The sequence below is a fragment of the Phascolarctos cinereus genome, unplaced genomic scaffold (genome assembly GCF_003287225.1).
Source record: "Phascolarctos cinereus isolate Bilbo 61053 unplaced genomic scaffold, phaCin_HiC Scaffold_4;HRSCAF=312, whole genome shotgun sequence".
In the NCBI taxonomy this organism is placed as follows: domain Eukaryota; kingdom Metazoa; phylum Chordata; class Mammalia; order Diprotodontia; family Phascolarctidae; genus Phascolarctos; species Phascolarctos cinereus.
The window spans coordinates 718,051,518-718,079,145 of NW_027555847.1; the positions used below are offsets into that span (position 1 = coordinate 718,051,518).

The 27,628-nt window shown below is 51.9% G+C and overlaps 1 protein-coding gene across 2 annotated transcripts in view; it reads left to right on the forward strand.

Moving 5' to 3' along the window:
• The first annotated feature begins 897 nt into the window (after nucleotides 1-897).
• Nucleotides 898-27,628, forward strand: part of CABP7 (calcium binding protein 7) — a 32,178-nt gene continuing 5,447 nt past the window's right edge. For both annotated transcript variants that reach the window (XM_020996556.2, XM_020996557.2), the window contains exons 1-2: nucleotides 898-1,354; nucleotides 25,999-26,142. In XM_020996556.2, coding sequence (XP_020852215.1) covers nucleotides 1,246-1,354; nucleotides 25,999-26,142 — 253 coding nt within the window. In that variant the 5' untranslated portion in view covers nucleotides 898-1,245. The remainder of the gene's footprint in view (nucleotides 1,355-25,998; nucleotides 26,143-27,628) is intronic.

The following is a 27,628-nucleotide window of genomic DNA, read 5'->3' on the forward strand; positions in this document are numbered from 1 at the left end:
GTGGGCAGCCCGACTTCCACGGAGCCGCCCCGCGTCCGGTTCTTTCTGCGCTCGGGGGTTCAGCCTTGGGGCTCCCCTTTCCCGAGTACTTTTCCAGTTTCTCTTCCGTCCCTCTTTGGGATATATATGTGTTGGGCATTGGGGGGAGCGCGTGTGTATTGTACGTGAGAGAGCGCAGAGAGGATTGAGGAGACAGGGGAGAGCGAGAGCGCAGAGAGGGGAGAGGGGAGAGCGCAGAGAGAGCACACACACACACTCACACACGCGCGCGCGCGCGCGCACACACACACACACACACACACACACACACACACACACACACAACAACGCGGAGAGAAACCAGAGACACTGGGAGGGAGAACGGTACCGAGAGCCCGAGCTAGAGCTGGGAGGGAGGGCGAGCGCCCGAGCTGGGCCAGAGGGAGCCGGCTCGCGAGCCAGCCAGTCAGCCAGCCGGGCGCACCGCACCACGCCGCGCCGTACCGCACCGCACCGGCCCGGAGAGCGCAGAGTGGGCCGGGGAAACTTGGGCCGGGAGGGGGTCGGTGGCTGCGGCCCAGGGCCAGCTGCCCCCGGCGGGCTCCATGAGGCCCTCGGGGCGGGGGCTCCGGGCAACCCCGGCTGGGGGCAGCGGGAGCCTTTGAGCAGCCAGTGGCGGCCCTGGGGAGGAGACTGAGTGCCCTGGCTAGAGAGCGGGCGGAGGCGCGCAGGAGGCGGAGGCGGAGGCGGGCGGGGGCGGGAATGGCCCGGCGCCCAGGGGCGCTGGGCTCAAGCGGGCAGTAGCCAGCAGCCACCGCGGGCCGCGGCCGTCCCTCCGTCCCTCCGTCCCTCCCTCCCTCCTTCTCCCCCTCCCCCTCCCCCTCCCCCAGCCCCCGAGAGCGGGGGAGCGGGGGGGGAGGGAGGGGAGGGGTGGAAGCGGAGCCTAGAGCCCAGAGCCCGAGGAGCCTGAGCCGGAGGCGCGGCCGCGGCCGCCGCGGAGCGAGCTGTCCCTGTCCCTGGGCAGTCGGCTAGGCGGGCAGGCGGACTGCTGCCCCGGGCTCGAACACCCTCCCCGCGCGGCCCCCAGCCTCGGCTCCTCCCCGGGCCCGGCGGGCTCCAAGTGAGCGAGAGCGGCCGTTGCTGTCCCTGCCGCCGCTGCCCCTGCCCCTGCCCCTGCTGCCGCCGCTGCCCTCCGGGGGGTGGCCCGGCCCGCGCAGTCCATGCGATTCGGGATTAAAGTTTGCGCTCGGCGCAGGAGTCCCCAAGATGCCGTTCCACCCGGTGACCGCGGCGTTGATGTACCGGGGCATCTACACCGTGCCCAACATCCTGTCCGAGCAGCGGCCCGTGGAGATCCCGGAGGACGAACTGGAGGGTGAGTGCGGGGGGGGCCCCGGAGCAGCCCTACCTGTTTGCCCGGCTCTGACCAACCCGAGTTGGAACCGCCGCCGCCGCCGCTCGCTAGGGGGGCTCTGGCGACCCTGGTCTCCCCCTCCCCTGCTGACCACTGGGGGGAGGGTCTGCAGGTGCAGGGAGACAGGTGGGCTCGACCTGCGGGGCGAGCGGGAGGGAGCTCCTAACCCGAGCCCGGAGCGCAGACCCATTCCCAGGACCTGGGCGGGGAGGAGGGGGAGGGGGAGGGGAACAGGACCAGAAGTGGGGGTAGTACAGCCTTCTTCCACGGTTCCCCCGGCCCAAACCGCCCCCCCCCGCCCCGGCTCAATCTAGGCGGGTTTCAGATGATTGGAGATGGGCAGGGGGAGGGGGGAAACTTCCCGAACCCCCTCCCCTAGGTCCCACGGGTGGGTGAGGACCCGAAGCTTTAGGCAGAAGTAGCAGAAGAGACCCCCCTACACGCTGCGGGCACCAGCTCGGAAAACTTGCTAACCCCCTCCCCCCTCCCCAGACTAGGCCGGGCGCCCTCCTCCCCTGCCCGTCCCCACCCCCTCGGTAGCGGTGGCACTCACCCCCGGGGAGGGGACAGGGTCGTGGGGGTCAGCATTCCCACGGTGACAGTGCGGAAATGGGCGAGAACGGCTGCGGCCCGGGCAGGGGGCGGGGCTCAGGGTTGGGGGAGAGCCCCCGGCCCCAGTGAATGCGGGGCCAGGGAACCTGCGCGGTGGGTGGGCTCCCCTCTACGCCTCCCTCCCCCCCAATCACCCTCGCGGTTTCTAGCGTAGCTAGCTGGTTCTGTATTGGAATTGACATTCCAGACGTGTCGTTTTAAAAATCCAATCTGTTTGGGCTGGGAGAAGAGGGGAGAGGGGGACAGAGATGGCCGCCGTGCCCACTCCTGCAGAGAAAGCCCCCTCCCCCTGACCCCCTCCCGGTGAAGGCAGAGCCGCTCCCTGGGAGCCACACAACAAGTGGATGGGGTGGGGGTGGGGGTGGCAGCAGACAAGTGCCCGGTGACCCTTCTCTCCTCCTGGCCTGGTCCCCCCCTCGTCTCCAGCCTCTAAGGGTCCTCCCAGGCTCACGTGCAGCCCACAATCCAGAGATGTGTCTGTCACCCCTTCCCCCCACCCCCTTGAAGCCTCTCCTCCCTCCCTCTCTCTGCATCCCTAAGGCTGCCCATGCCACTACTCCCCAGACACCATGTCCCTCCGGGACACCAGCCTGTCTGTTCTCTATTCAGCCTTCAAGTGTCCTCCCCCTTCCTAGGGGCACCAGGTGGCAGCTGAGCCCAACTTGACCTCCTCCCATTCCCCAGGCCACCGTGGCCATCCTTGGCTTCTCAGAACAAGAGGAACCCACCCACCCCTGAGCAGAGTGAGGCCCTTGTTCTAGGATGGAGCTATGGACTGAGGTGTTCAGGGATCTGCTTGTCCCGGAGTCCAGCGTCTGGTCTGAATAGAAGAAGGTGCCCACAAGTACTGCAGTGCTAAGGCAGGGCCTGGCCCACCTCATCCAGTTCCCCGCCTCCCCCTGGGTTGCTGTCCACCAGCATGGCCTGGCCTCTATACATACTAGCTGTTGCTTGGGGGGAATGGGCAGAAAGGCCGAGCAGTGGGGACTGGGTGCCTGCAGATTCACAGGCCTGCTCCCCTGTAACCCCTCTGCAATGTCCTTTCCCACCCGGGCTGCCCTGTGAAGTGGACAGGTGGATGAAGCTGGCAGGGTGGGCAGGCAGGCTGTGCCAAGCTGCAGGGGAGAAGGTCCTTCTGCTTCCAGAGGCCAGGGGAGGCAGAAGAGACCACAGGAGAGGCTTGAGCAGCTCCCCTTTAAGGCATCCTAAAACATGAGTCCTGTTAGAAGCCGGGGAATGCTGCCCTGGACAGCGGCTCAGGCACTAGTACCAGGTCCGCCAGTTTGCCCTCTCTCTGGCTAGGAGAAGCAGACAAGTCCTTTGACCCTTCTCTATTGGATAATTGGAAAGACGAACACTGGGCCATTAGAATGTGTTGGTCAGGTGCTTTGAGATCACGAGAAGAATGCAGTGGCTGTCCAGGTTGGGGGGGGGTGACCCATAGCTGTGAGTGTCCCATGTCATCAGAGGGTGGCAGAGGAGAGGGGAGCTCCCTACTGCAGAGGGGGTGCAAGCTGCAGCTGGCCGGGCTAAGATCTGCGTATGTTCTGAACAGCTGGGAGATTGGGGGTGCTGGTGATGATGAGAACTCCATTCAGGCTCTTTGGGGGCAGGGGAAGCTGGGAAAAGTAGGAGGCTGGACAGATATGCCTTCTGTCCTTGCCTTTTGGGGAATCTCAGGACCTAGAACTGCTCGCAGACCTGAAGTCAGGACTAGTGGGGGCAAGTCAAAGGGTCCCTCTCATGGCTCTGGCTGCCTCTGGGGCACCCTCACCTACCACAATGCCTTGGGAGGCTGGGGAAAGGACAGATGGGGGGGTGTTAAGTGGTGCATAGAGACATTTGATGCTTGAGGACTTGTGCGTAGGAAGGAGGGATGTAGTGAGAGCCTGAGAAAGGAAGGATGGCAGTGTCAGAGGTAGGCGTCAGACCCAGGACCTCTGACCTCAAAGGCAGTGTTCTCTCCACTATTCCCCCAACCTCCACCAGGCTAAGCCCTTGTCTTAGCCCATTCTAGTCTCTTCCTGATCCCACCCCTGGCCTGAGGCTGAATGGAGCCCTACCAGACCCCAAACAGCACCTGAAGTCCTCAGCTCCAGGTCTGGATTGAGAGACAACAAGAGATTGGGGAGATGAAGCACTTGGCCAGGGTGATGGGGAAGTGGAGGAAGCAGTGGGTTGGATGGGGTGGGAGTATGATGCCTGGGCTGATTTTAGGCATCGAGGAGAAAGTGATAGGGCAGGGACAAGAGAGATTGGGTAGGGAGAGGGAGAAAGGGTAAAAAGACCTGGGACTCCTTGGAAGAAAGCAAATGGAGACTCCCTTCCTGTCCTCTTTCCTTTCCTTGCCTGAGACTTCCATGCCCCATCTTCCTCTCCTCTCTTCTCTTCTCTCCTCTCCTCTACCCTCCTGTCCTATTCTCTTGTCTCCTCTCCCCTCCTAGTCTCTCCTCTCCTCTCCTGTCCTTTCCTCTCCCCTCTACATTCCCTTTGCTACTAATCCCCCACCTTCTCTGTTTTTGCCAGCCTGGCAGTCCCTAACTCTGCCAATATTTTTGCCACTGGCAGCAGAAAGGACCCTTCCTGTCTGCCTCTCCTTGCTTCACTATCCAGTAGCCCTGTCTCTTAAGAAGGAGCCCCCTCCCCATTCTCCCTCCCTTCTGAACTCCCACACTTCTGCTTTCTGCTTTCCTCCTGAAGCTGGACCAGGTGATCCCCAAAACCCAGTTTTTTTCATCGAATGATATAAATGCAACCCCCCCTCATCTCTGGTCTGGCAGGCCTCTTCTGGCTTCCTCCTGCCTCTTTCCAGTATGGGAGGGGGGAGGCTTTTTCCTTCCTTCCTTCCTTCCTTCCTTCCTTCCTTCCTTCCTTCCTTCCTTCCTTCCTTCCTTCCTTCCTTCCTTCCTTCCTTCCTTCCTTCCTTCCTTCCTTTCCCATTCTTGCCTTCCAAAGGCAGGAGACTTGGCTTGGGGTGTGGGAGTTTTCCAGTCCTCAACCTTCACAGAGGGAGAAGAGAAGCAGGGATGGGCTGGGCCGACAGTCCTCTGCAGATGGGTGAAGGAAGGGGTGCGGGTCCCCACAGAGTCTTCGGGCTAGAGATTCTGGGAAGGAAAAGGGAGCCTGCATCCCCCTTCCCCAGGCTCAGCAGCTGCAGAAAGGGGCTCTGTCCCTCTGTAGACTTGCTGGCGAGAGACCAAAGCTGTATTAGTCAGCGGCCAAACCAAATTTATTTGCTCTGTTTGTTCCCCCCCACCCACCCTTCTTGACTCAGAAGTGAAACCAAAGTTGTCTGGGGCATCTGAAGGGCAGGGCCAGGCCAGGTACAGCAGGTAGGAGGTGAGAAGGTGGAATCTCCAGAATGGTCCAGGGAGCCCCAGAGGTTTGGGGTCTCCTTCCATACACTGCAGATCTCCACACAGCTTGTAACCCCTCTCTCCCTGTCCTCTCTGAGGAGGAGACCTGAAGCCCCTGAGCCTGGGCAGGGCCAGATGCCTTCCTCTGTGTCCTCTTCCTGCCTTCCCTGTGTCAAGTCCCCCTAAAGGGGGTCACTTTTTAGCCCCCAGTTGCTATTCCCACTCCCAAAGACCCTGACTTGGCAGAAAGGGCATTGTCATAGGGTGTACAGGGGTTCTGCCACACTAGGAAGGAAGGTAGGGGTGGGGGGATCAGAAGAAGGCCAGGCCCAGCTCAGAGAGGACAGAGCTGATTCCTGTTCCCCTGCCCCCACACCTACCTCCACCCCCCACAACTGGCCAGTTCACACCTGGAGCCTAAGACTCCTCTCTACAAAGGTTTTCTTAGTAACATGGTGTTGTAGAGAGGGCTGACCCTTTCAGAGGAACTGACTCATAATTGAGATCATGCAACCTTTCACCTAAGGGTCTTGGGGCCAGTCACTGAGCCTCATGGCCTTTTCTGTGGAACAAGAGGGGTGAAACATTGCCCTCTCGGATCCCTTCCACCCTTGACCACAGGAGAGGCACACCCCCCAGGAAGGTTAGAGCCCCCACCTGTCTGAGGGAGCCAATAACTCCTACAGGGATCCAGGAGCCACCAAGGGAGTCAAAGCTTTCTGCCCATAAAAGGAAGGGAACTCAGCTGCCCCCATTAAGAAGTGGGTAGTCAGGTAGAGGCAGGTGAGCTGGACGCTGGGACACCCTGGAAGACATTGGCACCTTGGCTGGTCTGGGAACTGGCTTTGTGACCCAGACCAATGGGCTTCCCCTTCTGCTCTAGGCCTTAGTTTCCTCATCATAAAATGTGAAGGTTAGACTTCACTAGATGGTTTCTAAAAGCCCCTTTCTAATCTGACATAGTTGTATTCTCTAAGATCCCTACTAGTCAGGTCTGACATCCACTGTTCTCAGGCCCCTCCCAGCTCTGACATTCCCTGTTCTAAGGCCTCTCCCAGCTCTGACATCCCCTGTTCTAAGGCCCCTCCCAGTCCTGATATCCCTTGTTCTAAGGCCAATCCCAGCTCTGACATCCCCCTGTTCTAAGGCCCTGCCCAGCTCTGACGTCCCCTGTTCTAAGGCCCCTCCCAGCTCTGACGTTCCCTGTTCTAAGGCCTCTCCCAGCTCTGACATCCCCTGTTCTAAGGCCCCTCCCAGTCCTGATATCCCTTGTTCTAAGGCCAATCCCAGTTCTGACATCCCCCTGTTCTAAGGCCCCTCCCAGCTCTGACATCCCCTGTTCTAAGGCCCTTCCAGCTCTGACATTCTGGGATTCTGTAAGACAGTTTACCATCTCTCATTTCTATTGTCCTTTAAAGATTAGAAAATGTCCTCTCAATCAGCCCGTGAGATGGGCAGTAGGGACAATAGCATAACTCTCCCCCTCCTTCAACAATACCATTTCAGAATGAAAACACAAATTTTGGACAAATAAAAGCAACTTCCCTAAGGTCACCCAACTAGGAAGTGTCAGTGAGTGGCACAGCATGTACTTTGGAAAATTGGCCCCTGAGGAATATTCCCGGACATCAGAGGCTTCATGGAGAGGAGAGATTCCCACTGGGCCTTGAAGGATGGAAGGATTCAGATCTTGTCAGAGGAGAGGGGAGGATCCCAAATTGACTTGTGATGTGGACAAAAAGCATGGGGGTGAAAGAAGTTCATGTCTGGGGTGGGGTGGGGGCCAGCATATTGACTTGGTTTGACCACAGCAAGGCTTCAGCCAGCTGTCTGAAGGGAGATCAGATTCCAGAAGTGGTCTGGGGCCATGTCATAGCCAGCTGTTTCCAAAGTCCATACGAGAGGTCTGGGGCAAGGTTGGGGCACAGAAGTTGGCTAATATGCTGGCTCTCCCACAAGACCTCTAACCCTCCTCAACCCATTCAATCTATAGGGGAGAAGTTGAGGAAACTGAGGGAGAGAGAAACTGGAATGGAGGAGGATAAGATCAGTTACGTAGAACTGTAAGGGAGCAGAGGGGTTATTTTGTCTGATTCATTTTATACTAAGGAAACTGAGGTTCAAGCAGTGGGTGGTAGAAGTAGAATTCAGCTCAGGACCTCCTTGTCCAGTGCCCCTTCCTGCCTCCATTCAAGGGGCCATCCCACAGAACTGCCTCATCTTTGCAGAGATGGGAACTGAGACCCTTTCCCAAGGTCACATGAGTCAAAAGTGGCCGTGGAAAACCTGACCTGGGTCCTCCAGGTCTCACTTCAAAGCTCTTTTTGTTATGCCCCATCGTCCACCCCCACCTGAGGGAAATCGAGGCTTTCAGAGAAGGGGGCAGAGCTCTCAGTGCTTATATCCTTTAGAGCTCATGATCTGTCCCCACACAGGAGCAGGAGGGGCCTGGTAGGACTTGGGATTTTGGAGGTGCTGAGAACAGTGAGGGGGCCAGCCAGGTGGCTCCTGGTGGGCTGGGGGAGACAATGTCATCTCCACCCCTGCCCCCAGCACCGGCCTTATACAGGTCCAGAGATTGGACCTATCCTTAGCCAGAATACCAGAAGCCAGAGAAAGACAGACAGAGAGGCCCTAAGGGGCCTCCCAACCCAGACAGTGAGCTAAGGAGCTTCAGGGCGAATCAGCTGCACCTGAACCAGGTCTCATTCCCTCCTCGTCCCTCCAGGAGGAACCTCAGAGAACTCGCTGGTGTCTGGAATGTGGTGAAGGGATGGGCAGCTTTGATGGATGACAGACAATTAAGAGAATGGAATTTGAGCAACCGGGTTAACTGCTGGGGGGGCTGGGGGGGAGGGGAAGAGACACTCGATTGATGGTGAAAAATATCGGCCAAGTCTACAAATTAGGACCGATCTCGAATCCTGGTTGAGACGGGCAGGAAAGGGAACGAAGCACTAGCAGAGAGGCTGTGGCTTCGTTGGGGTGCTCCTCCCAGCCTGTCTGTCAGTCTCCCCTGTCCTTCCTTCTTCACCTTCCTTCCTTCCCCTTTCAAGCCAGCAACCATCCGTCCAGGGCTAGCTTTTACTACCTACCAGCTGGATGCCCAGCCCAGAGAAACACAAACTAAGGACAAATCCCTGCCAAGCCCTGCCACCGGCCCGGATGCTCTCAGGCTGGGAGTCTAGCAGAACCTGCTTTAGCTCAGGTACTATCTCCCAGTGTGACCTTGGACAGGTCTCTGCCCATCTTCAGGTCTGTTTCCTCTTCTGTGAAAATGAAAGGGTTGGGACACAGTGATGTCAAACATTTTGGGCAGCCAGGAGCTCCAGATGGCCAAGGGCAGAGGAGCAGGCCTGCCCTTTGGTCTGTAGTAAGTGAGCCAGCCTTGCCAGTCTGGTGCTTGGGGCCAGGCCCTTCTCTGAATGCCAAGACAGTGAACAGCCTTCCATCCCCAGGGACTTCTGGGGAAGCTGGGCTTTCGTGGAAACCTAGGGCTGGAAAAGGGTGGGAGTCACTCATCCTCTCCTCAAAGCTCTAGACTGGGGCCCAGTGGCCCCATTTGACAGATGAGGAGACTGAGACTCAAAGAGGGAAAGGGCCTTGCCCAAAGTCACAAATTGACTCTAGTACCCAGCTGGGACTTGAACCCAGGAGCTCTTTTCCATTATGAGCATGCTATGGGATGTATGTGTGTGCATGAGCTCAAGAGTACATGAACCTCATGAGGGAGAGAAGCAGAGACAGAGAGAGAGAGAGAGAGAAAGATCAGGATATATGGGTATGGTCTAAGCCTTTGGAATTCCCTGGTGATTTTGGGGAGTGGTTCAGGTTGCAGCAATTTCAAGGGTGTGAGATTGTTGTGCCATCATCTCCAAATGACCCTTCCCACCCCCAGTCCTCCAGACTCACATCCATGCTCACACACACATGTTCCTAGGGGGTCTCCCATGGCCAGGGAGATAGCTCTTATCTCAGCGTGTCCAGGGAGCATTCTCATTTACTGGGCCATCTCTGGGGACAGAGATAGAGAGGCTCTGTAACAGCTGACAGGAATCCAAAATTCTCCCTTCTCCTTGAGGGAAACCCCCCAGTGAGCGGGTGAGACCCAGGGAAGACTGGCAGGGGAGTCTGTCTCCAGAGGACATGGCTGGGATTGGCTGGGGATTCCTCCCCCACCCTCTCTGCCTCTGCTGTCTTTGTCTGCTAGGGTCTGAGCCCTGAGCATGGGCCCTCACATCCAAGGGCACTGAAAGCCCCCTCTCCTAACCACCGGGACAAAGGCAGCCCCCTGTGCATAGGAGGACAGGGAGGCATTGGGGTTGATTTGCCCAGAGTAACACAGCAGAGTGGGACAGAAACAAAATTAGAAGCTAGTGTCTTCTCTGAGGTATTAAATCAGATCCAATCCAATGAGCTTTTATTAAGTGCTTACTGAGTGCCAGGCACTATAGATACAAAGTCAACAAGTCAGTAAGCATCTATTAAGCACCTACTGAGTGCACAGGCATTGTGCTAAGTACTAGAGATACAAAGAAAGCCCTCAAGGAGCTCCCAGTCTAATGGACAGACAATAAGCAAACAACTCTACACAAAGAAAATATAAATAATGGGCAAATTGGAGATAATTCACTGAGGGAAGGCACTATAGCACTAAGGGGGAATGGGAAAGGCTTCTTGCAGATGGTGGGACTGTAGCTGAGACTTGAAGGATGCTGGGAAAGCCGGGAGGTGGAGACAAGGAGGGAAAGCATTCCTGGCTTGAAGACAGCCGAAGAAAACACTGGGGATACAAAGGTAGAAAGGAAGCAGTCCCTGCCCTCAGAGAGCTTACCTTCTACTTGGGATTCAATTCAATGCAACAAGCAATAATTAAGCCCCTGCTAGGAGCCAGGTTCTGGGCTGGGTGAAGCTGGAGATACAAAGACCGGTGAAAAGATCCAGCCCTCCAAGTGTGTACACTCTAATGGGGGATCCTTGGGGGCTTGGGGGGTGGAGGGGAATAAGAAAGAGGCTTCAGGGTTGGCCTCCTTCCCATAGGAGAGGGCACCTGAACTATATAGGCTTTGAAGGAAGCAAAGGATTCTCTGAGTGAAGAACGTTAAAAGGGAAACTATTCCACGAATAGGGCACAGCTTGTACAAAGACCTGGAAAGGGGAAAAGAATAGAGCGTCTGAGTATGAGAAAATAGAGCAGTTTGGCTGGAACAGAAGAGTTTGTGGAGGGGAAGGGCTTTAAATGCCAGTCTGTATTTTATCCTGTTGCAGTAGGGAGCCACTGAAACTTCTTGAATGAGGGAGTGACAAAGACCTGAGCTTCAGGAGTTAAGCTCTGTCTCTCCCAAGAGCTCAGAGTCTAGTTGGGGGCTGGGGGAAGGGTCACTCACGGAGCTCCCAGAGAAGCGCCCAGACACCAGGGAAGAGGGCAAGTGGGTAGTGCCCTAAACGCTGGAGGAACTGGGGGTGGAGTGGGCGGAGGACCTGAGTGACCAGGGGAGTGTTAATGGAGCATGGAGGAGTTGAGACAAGCCTCAAATGATGATTTGGAGACAGGGGAGAGGAATGCATATTAGGTGGAATATGACTTAGATACGGACAGACCCTTAAAGAGGATCTCGTCCAAGATCCTTGTTTTGTAGACCAGAAAACTGGGGCCCAGAGAGGGGGAGCAATTTGCCCAAAGTCGCACAGGACATGAAGGCAAAATCAGGATTTGAACCCAAGTCTTCTCTCTCCTGTGCTTTGAGGGAAGCAAAGGATTCTCTGAGTGAAGAACGTAAAAAGGGAAACTATTCCATGCATAGGGCACAGAGCGCTGGGCTTGGAATCAGGAAGACTCAACTTCATGAGTTCAAATCTGGCCTCAGACACTTCCTAGCTGTGTGACTGCGCCTGTTTGCCTCAGTTTCCTCATCTGTAAAATGGGCTGGAGAAGGAAATGGCGAACCACTCCAGTGTCTTTGCCAAGAAAACCCCAAATGGGGTCACCAAGTGTCAGACGCCACTGAGAAGACTCAACAGTGACAGTAAATTTCTCTCACTCAAGCAAAAATTGGGGCTTCAATATTAAAATATCCTGAAGAAAAGAAAGAAGTTAAATATGTATTTTTTTAATCCACTGTTCTTTCAAAGATAACAACAGCTAACAGTCACACAACGTTCTACAAATATCTCATTTCAGCTTCAAATAGCCCTGAAGGGGCAGATGCCTCTATCATCCTCATTTGACAGTTGAAGAAACTGAGGCCCTAAGAGATTAAGTGGAAGCTAGAATTTGTCTAAGGCAGGATTCGATCCCAGGCCTTCTGCTAAGCCCAGCCTCTACTTCAAAACTACTCTTGTCTCAAAAGAAAAATAGTTGAGAGACAAAGCTAATTTTCTCTGTACGTTTCCTTTCCTGAGCAAGTCATGTCATCTCTCTGAGCCTCAGTTTCCTTCTCTGTAAAATGGGGCCCTGCGAGGTTGTTTGTTCACTGTCTTTCCTTCCACTAGAGTGGAAGCTCCTTGAAGGCAGGGGCTGGTTTCTTTTGTGGCTCTGTATTGCCGGCACATAGCACAGTGCCTGGCACACAGCTTGGCAAGGACTTGCTGAGTGGATGCAGACAATAATCCAGCTTCCTAATTTTTCAAGTGAATTAATTAAATACTTATAAATTGACCAAGTTTGGCAGTTTACCAAGCCTTCTCTCTCCAGTGCCCAAGACTATCGTTCCCCTCTTACAGATAAGGAAAACTGAGGTAGAGAGAGAGAGAGAGGAAGTGATGCACCCCCACATACACACCCTCCCTCACCCATTGCCACTGCCAGATAGGGAGGAGGAAGGGAATTATGATGGAGGAGAAAGAGCCCTGGGCTTGTGGTCAGAGGATCTGAGTTCAAATACTGCTACTGCCTCTGCCTACCCGTGTGACCCTGGGTAAGTGTGCTAGGTGCTAGAGACAGCGCAAGTGTAATAGCACTAGCCCTCAACATGCTTACATTCTATTGGAGGATTTAAAGAAGGAAGTACAAAGTGGGAGCCTGGCCCATGAGGAGGGGACCCAAGCATCCTCACCCCAAATATGGCGGTGAGACCATGGGGCAAGAGTTCAAGATTTGAAATCAGGGGCCCTGAGGCAGCCAGGTGGCACTGTGGATAGATCACTGGCCCTGGAGTCAGGAGGATCAAGTTTAAAGCTGGCCTCAGACGCTTACCGGCTGTATGACCCTGGGCAAGTCACTCAACTCCAATTGCCTCGGAAGGAAGGAAGGAAGAAAGAAAGAAAAAGAAAGAAAGAAAGAAAGGAAGGAAGGAAGGAAGGAAGGAAGGAAGGAAGGAAGGAAGGAAGGAAGGAAGGAAGAAATCAGGGGCCCTGGCAAGTCACTTCCATTCTTTGGCCTCAGCTGCAGGGCCTCTTGATGAAGTGCTCTGTAGTACAGCGTCTAGAGTCAAAGGACCTGGGTTCAAATCCTGCCTCTGCTGAGTAATCCTGGGCAAATCATTTTCCCTCCTTTGGTTTTAGTTTCCTCCTCTGTTTCTAGCCTCCCTCCCCATTTTACAGAGGAGGAAACTGAGACCCATTGAGACAGAGTTAAGTCAATGAGCACTTGCCCAAGGTTATATAGCTAATAAGTGTCAGAGTGAGGACCTGATTCCAAAGTCTAGCACTCAAGCCGTGGTTCCTGAGCTGGTCTATCCCAGCTCTGTAAAATGAGCGTTTTGGACACTCTGCCCTCCAAGGTCCCTCCAAGCTTTAATCTGTGAGCCTGTGACAGTGATCTGTGAAATGAGGGGCTCTCTGCCAACACTAAATAATCCAATCCTCCCCTTCCCACACATAGCGAGCTGCCAGCTGATCCATCTTAGTACCAAAGGACAGGGAGAGGAGATAACCAGGCCCCATCCATCATAGCCTTGCTTGATTATCTGGTCCCGCTTCCTAGAGACAGGACTCAGACACAGGACCCAGGACTACACCGGGAGCCTGTGCTGAGGACCAACGGGGAGGCCTGGGTTTTGCTGTGTGACCTTGGGCCTGTCATTCACCCTCTAGGTAAACTGTTTCCCTTGACCTGCCAGGTAACTGGGAGAATCAGAATGTAGTAGGGAGCCCCTCCCACACTAGAGGCAGCCCAGCAAAGCATAGCTGGGATCTTTCGAAGCCTTCTCAGGGAGGAAAAGATCAGAGTGGATGGCCTCTGACAGCCCTTGCAGCTCTGATCCCATTAGTCTGCAGTTGGGGTCCCAGTCCAGACCTGAGAGGTTTCTCTGAGCACCAGGCTGACTCCTCTTCCCTCTCAGGGCCTTCCGCAGACTCTGATTTCCCTCCCTCTGGACTTGAAGAGACACAAGACAGGAGGCACCAGCAGCTGAGAATGACTCAGTAGCATGGGATTTTATAGCTGGAAGGAAGCTGGGACACCATCTACCTCACCCTCTTATTGTACAGAAGGGCAAACTGGGGCCACTAGGTGGCGCAGTGGGTTGAACGCTGGGCTAGAGGTCCAGGAGATTCATTTTTGTGGGTTCAAACCTGGCCTCAGACAGACCCCGGGCAAGTCACTTAACCCTGACTGCCACAGTTTCCTCATCTGTAAATGAGCAGGAGAAGGAAATGGCAAACCACTCCATTATCCTTGTCAAGAAAACCCCAAATGGGGTCGTGAAGAGCGGGACGTGACTGAAAAGTGACAACAGAAGAACTGAGTTTGCCAGGGAGATGAAGTTACACCCAGATCAAACAGGAAGTAAGTGGCAGGTCTGGGATTCCAGATCCAGGCTTCCCTCCACCACAGCATGGAGGGAAAGCCTGGCCACCCATCTGTCTGTCTATCTCCTCTGACTAGGAACTGATGTCATAGGTTCTAGGTCATAGGCTAAAAGCTAGAGCTAGAAAGGACCTCAGAGACTGTAGAATCCAACCCTCCCCTCCCCATGTTACAGAGGAGGAAACTGAGGCAAAGTCAAGTCAGCAAAGACTCGCCCAAGGTCACACAGTGTCAGAGGCAGGATTTGAACCCAGGTCTTCCTGACTCCATGTCTAGCACTCAAACTCTAGTTCCTGAGCTTTTCTACCCAAGCTAGTAAGTAGCCACTGAAATACACACATACACTCTCACACATATGTATATAGCTCCCCACATATATGTATCTTTCCCATCCTTGAAGGCAATGGACCTCGTTTATCAGGACTGGGCTGATGAAGCTGTCAGTGACATGAAAGGGGACATTCGTCTTCCAGGAGAGTACACAGAGTCCACTACGGGAAGAGAACAAGGTGGAAATCAGCCCCAGGGGAAAGTCAGGATCCAGTCTATGCTGGACAGACTAGATAGAATCCCTTGTGCGGATTCAGGGCCCCTGGCTGGGGATACTTTTTAGGTGTTAAGAGAAGAAGGAGGCCAGCTCCACCCACCAGCCCTCACCCCTTGCCAGTGCCAGATAGGGAGGAGGAAGGGAATTATGATGGAGGAGAAAGAGCCCTGGGCTTGTGGTCAGAGGATCTGAGTTCAAATAATGCTACTGATTCTGCCCGCCTGTGCGACCCCAGGTATGTCACCTCATCTTGCTGGGCCTCAGTTTCCTTCTTTGTAAAATGAGGGGATTGGACCAGATGACTTTCAGGGTCTCATCCAGCTGTAAATCCATGAACCCATAATCCTTTGTGGGTGGAGAAACTGAGGCCCAGTGACATTAAGTGACTCTCCCAAGGTCACATAGCAAGGTGGTGTCAAAGCAGGAACCGAGACCCAAGAGTCTGGACTTCTTTCCTTTGTCCATTGTTGTAGTTTTAAAGTTTTTGCAAAGCTCTTTACATGTATTCTCTCATTTAAGCCTTGCAAGAACTCTGTGAGTCAGGTGCTATTATCCCCATTTTGAAGCTGAGGAAACTGAGGCAGAGAGAAGTGAAGTGACTTGTCCAAGATTTATATAGGGACTAAGTAGACTTTGAGCTCAGGTCTCCCTGCCTCCAGGTCCAGCGCCCTCCCTACTCTGGGCCTCAGTTTCCTCCTACAAGCAGCGAGGGGTTTGGACTTGATGGTCTCTGGGGCCCCTTCCGGCTCTGGGCTCTGGGCCCTCTATAATTCACCTGAAATGTTAGGAGCCAAATTCAATTCAATTTATCGAGCATTATTAAGCACCTACTATCTACCAGGCCACATGTTCCAGGGGTGGGGCACCTGCAGCCTCGAGGCCTCACGTGACCCTCTAGGTCCTTAAGTGCGGCCCTTTGATTGGATCCAAGCTTCACAGAACAAATCCCCTTCATGAAAGGATTTGTTCTGTAAAACCTGGACTCAGCCAAAAGGCCACACCCGAGGACTTAGAAGGCCACATGTGGCCTCCAGGCCGTGGGTTCCCTACCTCTGAGTCTAGGGAGAAGATAATGCTAGCGTAAACGAATGACTGTGCAGTGGTCTGGTGTCTGGAGAGCAGTTTTGTGGGGCGAGTCCTTCCCAGGAGCCTTGGACCAGGCCGTGGTGACAAGTTCCATCAGCTTCCATTCCTGTCCATCTTTAAATTTAAGGCTCCGGGGGCGTGAGATTATCCCCACCCAAGGCATCAGGACCCTGAGGCTGGCAGGGGAGCTAGGAGTCCCAAAGCACCTGACTTCATGTCTCAGGCCCCCTGGCCCACTCTGGCACTCTAGGTCTCAGCGTGGCTCCTTTGAGGGTGGGGGTGGGGGAAGGCAAGTGCTTGGGAATCCTGTCTTACCCTGTCTGCCATGGGGAGCCTTCAGAGACCTGAGGGGGCATCCTTGCCCTGGGAGCAGCCAGCCTCCACTTAGCAATTGACCTGGAGCTGGGTGTTGAAAGCCAAGGGCTCAGGGGGTATGATGGAGTGGTTGTGAAGAACAGGGGCCCTTGTCACTCTGGCCCCAGAACCATGGGGGTTACAGGAAAGACCTCACTGTGTAAGCCTGGGAAGAGGTGCCTCTCCCCAGAAAGCTCATGGATAATTCTTATTGTCAAAATTTAGAGTGATGGAAATGGTGATCCTGGGGAATGATGGCCAGGGCTGACCGGTCAAACCCTCGATTTGCCAGCTCTGGGTCTGTCCTTCTAGGCTGGGGGAGGGGGAGCCCTGAAGTCTGGCACCAGCCCCTCTGTCCCTCTCCTCTCATGCCCTACCACCTCTCAATGTCCTTGGAAAGAAGCTGGCTAACAGGGAGCCCAGCATCCTCTGAGCAGGCATGGGACGGGAGGGAAGAGGTAAACATTCACCCAAGAAACCCCAACACCCCACCAATTCACGCCAGGCTCAGCCCCACTGTGACTGTGGACAAATCTCTTCCCCTTGGCGGGCTGCTGTTTCCTCCTCTGTAAAGGAGATTGGACTCAATGGTCACTTCTAGAAAAGAGGGAAGGGCATGACCTGGGGAGCTGGGTTCCCATCCGTTCTGTAACTCGCCACCTAGGGGACTTTGAGCAAGCCTCTTCTTCTCTGTGGGCCTCAGTTTCCTCTTCTGTAGAAAAAGGGTTTCAGCCATCCTCTGGATCTCCAAGGGAGGAGGGGGAGGAGGGCCTTCAGTGTTTCCTGTGCCAGACCTGAAGCCATTCTCTTGGAAGGATCCTCAGTCCTTGGGAGCTCCAGAGTTGGCTCAGAAAGATGATCTATGGACAGCTGGCAGTCTGGGGGCCCATCTCTCCAGGACCAGCCGCCCCCCTTCTCCAGACAGCCACTTAAAGAGATTGCATCCTGTTGAATGATGGGGTAGGAGAGAGAGGAGGAGGCTGGCTGGGGGACAAGGCTACAGGGACACTGTCCATGGCCCTTCTTTGGGGGCAGCCATGCCTCCTATCCAGCATCAGAGAGGCAGCATCTTGGGTCAGACAGAGCCCTGGCTGGGGAGTTGGGAAACCTGAGGTCTCTGCTAATAACGTGCTTGGTGAGTCTGGGCCAAGTCATTCCCCTTCTCTGGGTCTCAGTGATCCCAACTGCAAAATGGAGGTGTTAATAGGGCCAAGGAATGCCTCATCCCTCTTCTCCTGGGGTGGTGGTGAGTGGGCTTGCCCACTGCGGGATGTGAGAAAGCGCAGGGTTGTCCCATGATAGACCAGCCTAGCAACCCCATCAAAGAAAGAAATAAGGTTAGTCTGGCATGACCCATTCTGGGTGGGGCCAGGCTCACTTTTGAGATCTCTCCTAGCTCAAAGACCTAAGATTTTTTTTGGGGGGGGAGTTAGGCAATGGGATTAAGTGACTTGCCCAGGGTCACACAGCTAGTAAGTGTTATGTGTCTGAGGCCAGATTTGAACTCAGGTCCTTTTGAATCCAGGGCCGGTGCTCTATCCACTGCACCATCTAGCTGCCCCAAGACTTAAGATTTCTGTGAACTTTTCTACCCTCGGTAGGCTCTTCACCATCCATCCAGTCCAGCCTGGTCGACTTGATTATTGAAGAGATCCTAGTCCAAACAGGCCAGTGTCCTCAGTCATTCCTTCACCCCCACCCCTTACAAACATGTAGGCCATGCCCCACGCCTCAGTACCTAGGTTCTTTCTACTTCCTGCAATGCACTTCTCCTCCCTCTTCTCTACTTGACCCTAATCCTCCCAGCTGGAAGGCCTCCTTGAAGCCTTCCCTCACCAGCCTGCTCCAGAGGTCTCGCTGAGCCTGAGATCAGCATCCATCTCTGTGTCTGTGTTTGTCTCTGTCTCTGTCTCTCTCTGTCTCTGTCTCTGTCTTTCTTGCTTTATGCCAAGTCATTTGCCCATGTGAGCCCTGGATCCCCAGCTAGACTAACTGAACAGATGGGTATGGCATTGAATGCCTCTTCATCTCTTTCACCCCACCCAGAAGGGCCAGGCACACAGGAAGCACAAGAGAAAGCTTACCAAGCTCAGAGTCATAAGACCGGACCTCGATTCGAGCCTCAGATTCTTCCTCGCCATATAACCTTATACGAATCATTTCCCATTGAAAAGGCTGTTTTCTTATCAGTGAAATGAGGAGAATGATTCTTCCCCTCTCTCCTTCCCAGAGTTCTTGTGAGGGGAAAAATACCTCATAAACACAGTGGTGCAGTGCTTGGCTCATAGTAAGTGTTTCATAAATAAATCAATTTTTTTTTATTTAAAAAAAAGTTTTTATTGCAACTTTCTGTTTCTTACATCACCATGGTATGCCTGTACCCTTTCCCTTCTCCCTCTCAGAGAGCCATCCCGTGTGACAAATAATATTTTTTGGACAGGAAGAAATCAGTGCAACAGATCGATGCATTGAAAAAATACAAAAACGTGAGTCATTTGTCACACCTGTGGACCTCCCACCTCCACAAAGGGGTGGGTTGAGGGGGACTCTTTTCAGTCGAGTCCCATTCACTCTTTTTTTTTTTCCAACTTTCATTTTTTTATTTTTAAAGTTTATTTATTTTTAGTTTTCCATTCACTCTCTCTAATTTTGTTACATTCACTTCTGATGTTTTGGTGTGCTGTTGTTCTTCCCAGTTACATTGTTGCAGTCACTGTGTATGTTGTTTCCTTGGCTCTGCCGACTTCTCTCTGCATCAGTTCATGTAACTCGTTCCAGGCTTCTCCAAATTCATCACACATCTCATTTCTTACAGCTCAGTCATATTCCCTTACATTCATGTACCACAATTTGTTTAGCCATTCCCCAGTCCATGAGCATCTACTTTGTTTCCAATTCTTAGCTTTCACAAAAAGTACAGCTAGAAATATTTTGGAGCATATGGGGACTTTTTTTTTCAATGGCTTCCTCAGAGTATAAGCTCAGTAATGAAGTTTCTGGTTCAAAAAGTAAGGATGTTTTAGTCCATTTATTCATTTCATTTATTTATTTATTTGTTTGTTTGTTTGTTTATTTATTTATTTATTTATTTATGGCTAGGCAATAGGGTTAAGTGACTTTCCCAGGTTCACATAGCTAGTAAGTGTCAAGTGTCTGAGGCCATATTTTAGCTCAGGTCCTCCTAACTCCAGGGCCATTACTCTATCCACTGCATCCCCTAGCTGCCCCTTTATTTAAATAATTCCAAATCGCTTTTCAAAATGGTTGTCCCATTTCACAATCCCACCAACAATGTATTAGTGTGCCTATCCTTCCACAATCCCTCCAACATTGAATATTGCCATTTTGGGTCATGTTTGCCAATTTGCCAGGTGTGAAGTGAAGCCTCAGTGTTGTTCTCATTTGCATTTGTTTTGTTATTAGTGATTGGGAGCATTTTTTTCACGTGGTGGTAAATACTTTGCAGTTCTCTTAAGAATTATTTATTCATATCCTTTGACTATTTTTATATTGGTTTTATAGCTATTAGTTTATTTGCATACAGACCCGCACATATGTGTACATACATATATACATACATACACTTTGTTTATACATCTTGAATACCAAACCCTTATCAGAGAAATACGATACAATGATTTTTTTTCCTATTCACCCACTTCCCTTCTTATGCTGCATGCATTGATGTTGTCTGTGCAGAGGCTTTTCAGGTTCATGTTCCCTCTTCTGCTGTGGACAGAGTCTAATTAGCTCCTTCAGTTCCTTCACTTCAGTCTTTGTTTAAGGTGGCGCTGCTCCCCCAGCTCTCTTCCCCTCACTCTTATCCCCTCTTCTCATTTGACATCCCCCATCCTCTCCTCCCCTTTAGCTAGTCTTGTTCCTTAGTTAAACATTTTCATTCTTTTGCACCCCTTCCCAAAAAGGATTTCTCTGACTGTGCTTTATCCCATCTTCCCTTTCTGCTTACTCTAGACCTTCATCCTCTAATTCTTAATTCCTATAATTAGCCATCTTTCTCTTCTGTCTTCATGCTATCAAATTCTAGCTCTCTCCTCTAGGCACTTTCTAAATCAACGCTTTTTCGACGTAAACTTTAAAATACTCTAGAAATTGGAGCAATGCCTAGTCTTACCTGCTAGCTTACTGAAAAATCACCTGGCATTGCTATGGCTGGGCGGGGGTGGTCCTCCAAGTCTGATCTGCTCACGATTCCTGGGCATCTCTGCCTTGTTCCTTTCTTTTTAGACCCACCATCCCAACACTCTGCTCCCTCACCCTAGGGTGCCACATTTGGGATCCTGACTTCAGAATCTGGAGGGAATGTGAGAGAGGGTGAAGGGGCCCTCTCTAATGGGTAACATCAGTCCCCCGAGCCTGCTCAGTGTTTCTAGAGCAGAAAGCTCTCCCACTAGCAATTAGGCTTTCCCTAAGTGCTTAAAACCCAAGGGCAAATGAGGAGAGAAAGACAGAAGGGAAGTATTGGAGAGAAGACAGAGGCAGTATGGGATAGTGAACAGAATCTCTTGGAAGAAGCAAGAGGCCTGGATTCCAGGTTGCTGGGTTACTTGAGGAAAGTAGAAGATCTCAGCTTGAAAGTGTACCCCCTCAGAGCAGCTAGGTGGCACAATGCATAGAGCTCTGGCCTTGGAGTCAGGAGGACCAGAGTTCAAATCTGGCCTCATACAATTGTGTGACCCGGGGCAAATCACCTGACTCCAATTTTCTAACCAAAAAGCAAAAAAAAAAGTGTATGGATGTCAATGCCCTAGGGAAAAAGCCTCACTGGGTCCTAATCATGGCCTTGGACCAACCTACTGTAGAGTAAGTCAGCATATATTGGGCCCCTGCTATGGGCAAGGCCCTGGGCTACTCATTCTGGGGGACAGAGAGATGCATAAGACCTGGTCCCAGGAGTTCACAGAATCTTTAGAATTATAAGGACCTTAGTGGTCTCTTGAACCCATCTCAGGGAGATAAGGAATGCTCTTAGGCAGATTTTTTATTTTTTTAAATTTTATTAATTTATTTTGATTTATCAACAATCACTTCCATACACTTTTGAGTTGAAAATTTTTCTTCCCCTTCCTCTCCCCCCCACCCTCCCCAAGACAGCACACAATCTGATATAGGCTTTACATTTACATACCCATTAAACATATTTTCACATTAGAGAGGTTGTAAGTAAAAATTAAAACCAATAGGAGGAACCATCAGAAAGAGGAAACAAAACTCAACAGAAGGTAAAAATAAGTGAGAGCGATTCGACTTCCATAGTTCTTTCTTTGGATGTGGGCAGCATTTTCCATCCCGAGGCCTCTGGAGATGTCTTAGATCCTCGTAATGCTGAGAAGGGTTCAGTTTAACAATCTTAGTCATTGCATAACGTGGCTGTTACTGTGTACAAAGTCCTCTTGGTTCTGCTCACTTCACTCAGCATCAGACCATATAAGTCTTTCCAGATTTTCCTGAAGTCAGCCTGTTCATCATTTCTTATAGAACAATAGTATTCGATTACATTCATATACCACAACTTGCTCAGCCATTTCCCTCAAATGGGCATCCTCTCAATTTCCAATTCTTTGCCACCACAAAAAGAGCTGCTATGAATATTTTTGTACGTGTGGGTCCTTTTCCCATTTGTTTGATCTCTTTGGAATATAGCCCTAGAAGTGCTATTGCTGGATCAAAGGGTATGCACATTTTTGTAGCGCTTTGGGCATAGTTCCAAATTGTTCTCCAAAATGGTTGGATCATTTCACAACTCCACCAACAATGTATTAGTGTTCCAATTTTCCCACATCTTCTCCAACATTTATCATTTTCCTGTTTTGTCATGTTGGCCAATCAGATAGGTGTGATGTGGTTTAGTCAGATTTTTTAAAAGCTCCTACTATGTGCCAGGCACTGTATGAATGGCAAAAGGCACTCCCAGTCCTCCAAAAGTTCACAGTCTAACAGGGAGACAAGATGCAAACAACTATGTTCAAATGAGTTCTCTATGGGGGGAGAGAGAAGGTAATCTCAGAGAGATGCCCCCAACAGTGGAGAAGGGTCAAGAAAGACATCTTACAGAAGGTAGGATTTGGGCTGAGATTGGAAGGAAGCCAGGGAAGCCAGGAGGCGGGATGAGGAGGAAGAGCAGTCCTGGCAGGGGGCACAGCCAGGGCAAATGCCTGGAGTTGGGAAATGGAATATTTTGTGTGACAGCACAGAAATGAGGCCAGTGTCCCTGAATTTTATATTTGATCTTGGAGGCAATAAAGATTCACTAGAGTTTACTGTGTAGAGAATTGAAACGGTCAGACCTGGGTTCTGGGAAAATCAGCTTGGTAACTGAGTGAATCCATCTAGATCAGGGCCAAAAGCAATGTGTCATTAAGATAGGCATGGCCAGAATGTTGTGGAGGTCCACGGTTCCTTCTGGGTCTCAGTTTATCCATCTGTATAATGGGGAGTATGGACTGGATGATCTCTGAGGTCAGTCAGTCAGATTTATTGAATGCCTGCCATGTGCCAGGCACTGTGCTGTGAGTAAAGATTTCAAAGACAAAAGTGAAACATTCCCTGCCCTCTAGAAGCTGAAATTCTGCTGGGGAAACAGTGCGTTCCCAGAGAAGTGATTCAGACAAACACTAGCTGCCATCATGTGATCAGAAGGTTTGACTCATTTGCTTGTGTGGAGGGAGCTCTGGCCTGAAATCACATTATGGGGGGGGGAGGACGACCAGCTGGAAGGGAGCTTGGAGGTCATCAAGTAGAACCTCTAATTTTACAGATGAGGAAACTGAAGCCCAGAGGCTTTCCCAAGGTCACTCACATCAGGACTCTGGGGTCCTCTGACTTCCCTCAGTCCAGGTCTCTTGCCCCTTCCCTGTGTCTCCTTTTCCTCATGACGTGGGTTTGAATCCTAGCTCTGCCACTAACTCCTCACATGACTGGCTAAGTATTTCATATAGGTCCAGTTTCCTCGTCTATGAAATGAAAGGGTCTGAACTGATGGTCTCAACCACAGCAGTATGGTGAGGGTAGAGGTCCTGGGTTCCAGCACATACCACTTTCCACACATCTGACCTTGGATAACTCACCTCTACTCTCTGTGCCTCAGTTTCCTCCTCTGTAAAATGAGAAGAGTGAATTAAATTATCCATAGTGCGTAGAGGTCTTCCCCTCTAAAGAGGAGTCTTGTTTGTGTCTGGTCTGGGTTCTTCTCCATATCCTTGAGGCCTCTTTCAATTCCGGAATCAGTGATTCAGAGTCTTTCGAGCTGGAGAGATCAGAATTGCTGAGTCCCGGAGGAGAAGTGGGATTTAGAGAGGGAGAGGAGAGAGGAGGGGAGAGGACACAGGAAGGGAAATGGGAGCAGCGAAGGGGCAGAGGTGGGAAGATTCAGAGCATCTACAGGGCCCCTGAGGCCGTCAGCCCGGCTGGAGCGAATGGAGCGAAGGGCTTCGGTAGCGAGCAGCAGGAGATGAGCATGAAAGCAGACGGAGTCACTGCAATCGAACAGATTTCAAAAGTTCCGCTTGGAACCTGCTCGTCAGGTGTTGGAGTTTTTTGCTCAGTGCCTTCCTTCAATGCCTCTTGGCAGTGTGGGGGTGACCTTGGTGATCTGATCAAAGCCTCTGCCTGCAGATCCCGGCTTCTAACAGACCCCATCAAGCTACAGACACTTTGAGTCTGTCTGCTAACTGACTGTGTGCCTTTTATTTCATTCTTGCGGGGAAGATGGAGGGATGCAGATTAGACACTAATATAATAATTAATAACAATAATAATGAGCATTTATATCACACTTTAAGTTTCACAAAGCACTTTAAAGATATTGTCTCATTTTATTCTCATAACAGCCCTGGGAGGAGGTGTTCTTCTTATCTCAATTTTACACTTGAGGAAACTGAGGTGCACAGTGGTGAGATGACTTGCCCAGAATCGCATAGCCAGAGGGTAGATTTGAACTCAGGTCCTCCTGACTGCAGTCCCAGAACTCTTACCTGGCTGCATGGCCAGTGTGGTTGTTAATGGTGCAGGGTCAATGTGACAGGAGCTCTGCAGTGGAGTACCTGTGCTTGGCCTCTCGATATTCGACGTCTTAATCAATGACGTGGACAAAGGCAGAGATGGAAGGTTCATCAAATTTGCAGGTGACACTAAGCTAGGAGGGAAAACTAACACTCTGGATGACAACTGGGAGCCAAACGGACCTTGCCAGGTTGGATCATCGGGCTGAGTCTAGGAAGATGAAGTTCAGTAGGAATAAATATAAAGTCTTGCACTTGGTTTCAAAAAATGATTTCCACCCTTAGAAGATGGGGGAGGCCTAGATCAATAGCAGTTGTTCTGAAAAGAGTCTGGGGGCCTTAGTAGATGGCAAGCTCCCCCAAAGTCAGCAGAATGATGTTGCTGGCATAAAATTTAACGTGATCTAGACTGCATCCAGAGAGGTAGAGCCTCTAGGGTTACAGCGGTGATGGTCCCACTGGGTTCAGCCCCCCTATGCCTTAATCTGGAGTCCTGGGTGGGTTCTGGACACCACGGACGTGGAGAGTGACCAAGATGGCGAAGGGCTTTAGGTTCATGACATACAAGAGTCAGCTGAGGGAAATGGGCATATTTAGCTGGGAGGACATGAGATCTGTCTTCAAGGTTGTGAAGGGCTGCCACAGGGAGGGCGGATGAGCTTTGTCCTGCTGGCCCCCAAGGGTAGAACCAGGAAGAACGGATGGCAGTTACTGTGAGGGCAAATGAAGGCTGAGTGTCAGGAAGAACACTTCCTAGCAGTGAAAGACGTCCCAAAGCAGAGAGGTGGTGGGCTCCCCAGCAGAGGCTGGGTGACTCCTTGGGAGACGAGTCGTAGACAGAACTCCTTCATGTACGATTTGAACTAGATGAGGCAGCGAGGTAGGAAGACTACTGGACCTGGAGTCAGGAAGATCTGAGTTCAAATCCAGCCTCAGACACATAACTGATGTATGACCTTGGGTATGTCACTTTCTCAGCCTCAGTTTTTCATCTGTAAAATGGGAGGGAGCACCAACTTCACAGGTTTGTGATGAGGATCAGTGAGATGGTATGAGTAAAGGGCTTTAAAACCCCTAAATCACTCTATAAATGCCCATTGTTATGGTTGTGGCTGCTGAAGCCCCTTCCAGTTAGATTCTGTGATTCTACTGCCTGAAGACCAGCCTAGCTGCCCAGAGAGGCTTGTCATAAGGCCAGCCACAGCTTGGCAGCTCTCAGGCCAGAGGGGTCGGGGTCTCCATCAGTGGGGAGGTAATCGTGGTGGGCAACAGCAAGAGTGCTGGAAGGGGAGCCAGAGGATGCGGGTTCAAATCCTGACTCTGATGCTTACCACCTGTGTGACCAAGTCACTGCCTCTCCGCTGCCTCAGTTACCTCCTCTAGAAAATGAGATTGGACTTGATGACTTTCTGTTTTTAAATCTCTGATCTTTGATTTCTCAGGACCTTCAGATATTTTTTGTGGGTTTTTTTTTTGTTTTGGGTTGTTTTTTTTTTAGGCAATGGGGGTTGAGTTGCCCAGGGTCACACAGCTAGTGAGTGTCAGGTGTTTGGTCTGAGGCCAGATTTGAACTCAGGTCCTCCTGACTCCAGGACCAGTGTTCTATCGACTGTGCCACCTGGCTGCCCCAGGACCTTCAGATGTCGAGATCAGAAGTGTGGGTTTGTCTGTTGTTTTGGGGTTTTTCTGTTGTTTTTTTAATGCGTGGTTGGGTTTGCAATTCAGGAAAAGGCGAGGGCTCAAGCATGTCTGGCAGGTGAGTGCACGTCCGTCAGAGGCAGACCCCAATGTAGTGGGCAGGGAGCCGAGAGCAGGACCCAGGCCTGGAAGGGACAAGGAAAGGGTCTCTGGGCCTTGGTGAGCCAGGCTCCTTCTCCCCACAGAAATCCGCGAGGCCTTCAAAGTGTTTGACAGAGACGGTAATGGGCTCATCTCCAAGCAGGAACTGGGCACCGCCATGCGCTCTCTGGGTTACATGCCCAATGAGGTGGAACTGGAGGTCATCATTCAGCGGCTGGACATGGACGGTAACCCCCTCCCCAGAGCCTTGGCCCCCAGCCTGCCCCCCCACCCCCAGGGAGGCCGAGCCTTCCCAGCCACTTCCCATCCACCTGAGTCTCCCCTTTCTTTCTGTCTCTGCTCCTTGGTGGAAAGAGTGCCAGCCAGGGGGCCAGGAGACCAAGTGTCCTATTCCTACTCTGAGCTCACTATGCATATGACCCTGGCTCAGTCACTTCCTGCATTTCTCATTATTATCTGCTAACTTTCTCATGCTTCCTCTTCCTTTCCCTCTATCTCCTTTCCGCTCTGTTCATCCCTCTTAGGTCCCATCCTCCCATCCAGGGCTATGCCCCTTCCCCCTCCAGTGTTCTCCCCTCCATCCTCACCTTGTCATTGTCCTGGCCCTAGCCCTGGACATCCCTCCCCCACACTGCCCCTTCCAGACCTCCTTCCAGGCAGACCTAGGTAAGGGGAGCTCCTGGCAGGAAATACGCCCCACCAATGCCAGGCTGGGCCTCCGAGGAGCCCCCACTTATTTCTCTCCTTCCCGTTTCCCTGGCCTACCTCTTGTCTTCAATGAACAAGGGTGGACCTCTGAGTTTCCCTCTGCCCTCACCCCAGTGCCCCTGACAATGTGTGACCTTGGGTAAGTCATTTCCTTCCTTTGTAAAATGAAGCAGTTGCCGCAGATGACTCCCAAGGCTCCTCCCCATTCTCAGTCCTACAATCCTCTGCTCCTAGAAGAGATGTCAGGGTGTGGCAGAGAGCCCTGGATGTGGCATCAGGACCCCTGGGTCCTGTTCCCTGGGCCTCGGTCTACTCCTCTGATAAAGCCTTGCCCTCCCCACCTCGGTGGGATGTTCTGAGGGTCACCAAGCATGCCGGAGCACCTGGGTTCAAATCCTGGCTTTGATGCTTACTAGCTGTGTGACCTTGGGCAAGTCTCTGAGCCTTGGTTTATATTATATGTGAAAATGAAGGGGAGTGGAAGAGCTAGCCAGTGAGGCTCACTTCTGCTGAGCTGGTGTAAGTAATGACAATAGCTCCCACTTCTACAGCCCCAGAAGGTTTGTAAAGCCCTTTTCTGACAACTACCCTGTAACCTGAGGGATGTGTGTGTGAGTATGACTACCCCCATTTTACAGATAAGAAAACTGAGGCCCAGGGAAGGGGTGTGCCTAGGGTTAAACAGCAAGTCAGTTCGAGAGCAGAACAAGTCTCCTAACTCCTGGGTCATCGGCTCTTTCTATTGCAATGGAAACTGAAGTGAGGAAACTGAGGCACGGAGAGGTTAAAGAATGCCCAGGGCTTTGATGCGGTCTGTCACACAAAGCTCAACATATGCCTTGTCTCCTTTGTTCTTTTCAAGGGGCCCTCTGAGGGAAGAGATGCAAATATAATTAACCCCATTTTGCAGATGAGGAAACTGAGGCACCAAGAGGTTAATTATAATAATGCACATTTACACATTGATTTCTGGCTCACAGAGTGTTTTATGGACTTTATCTCATT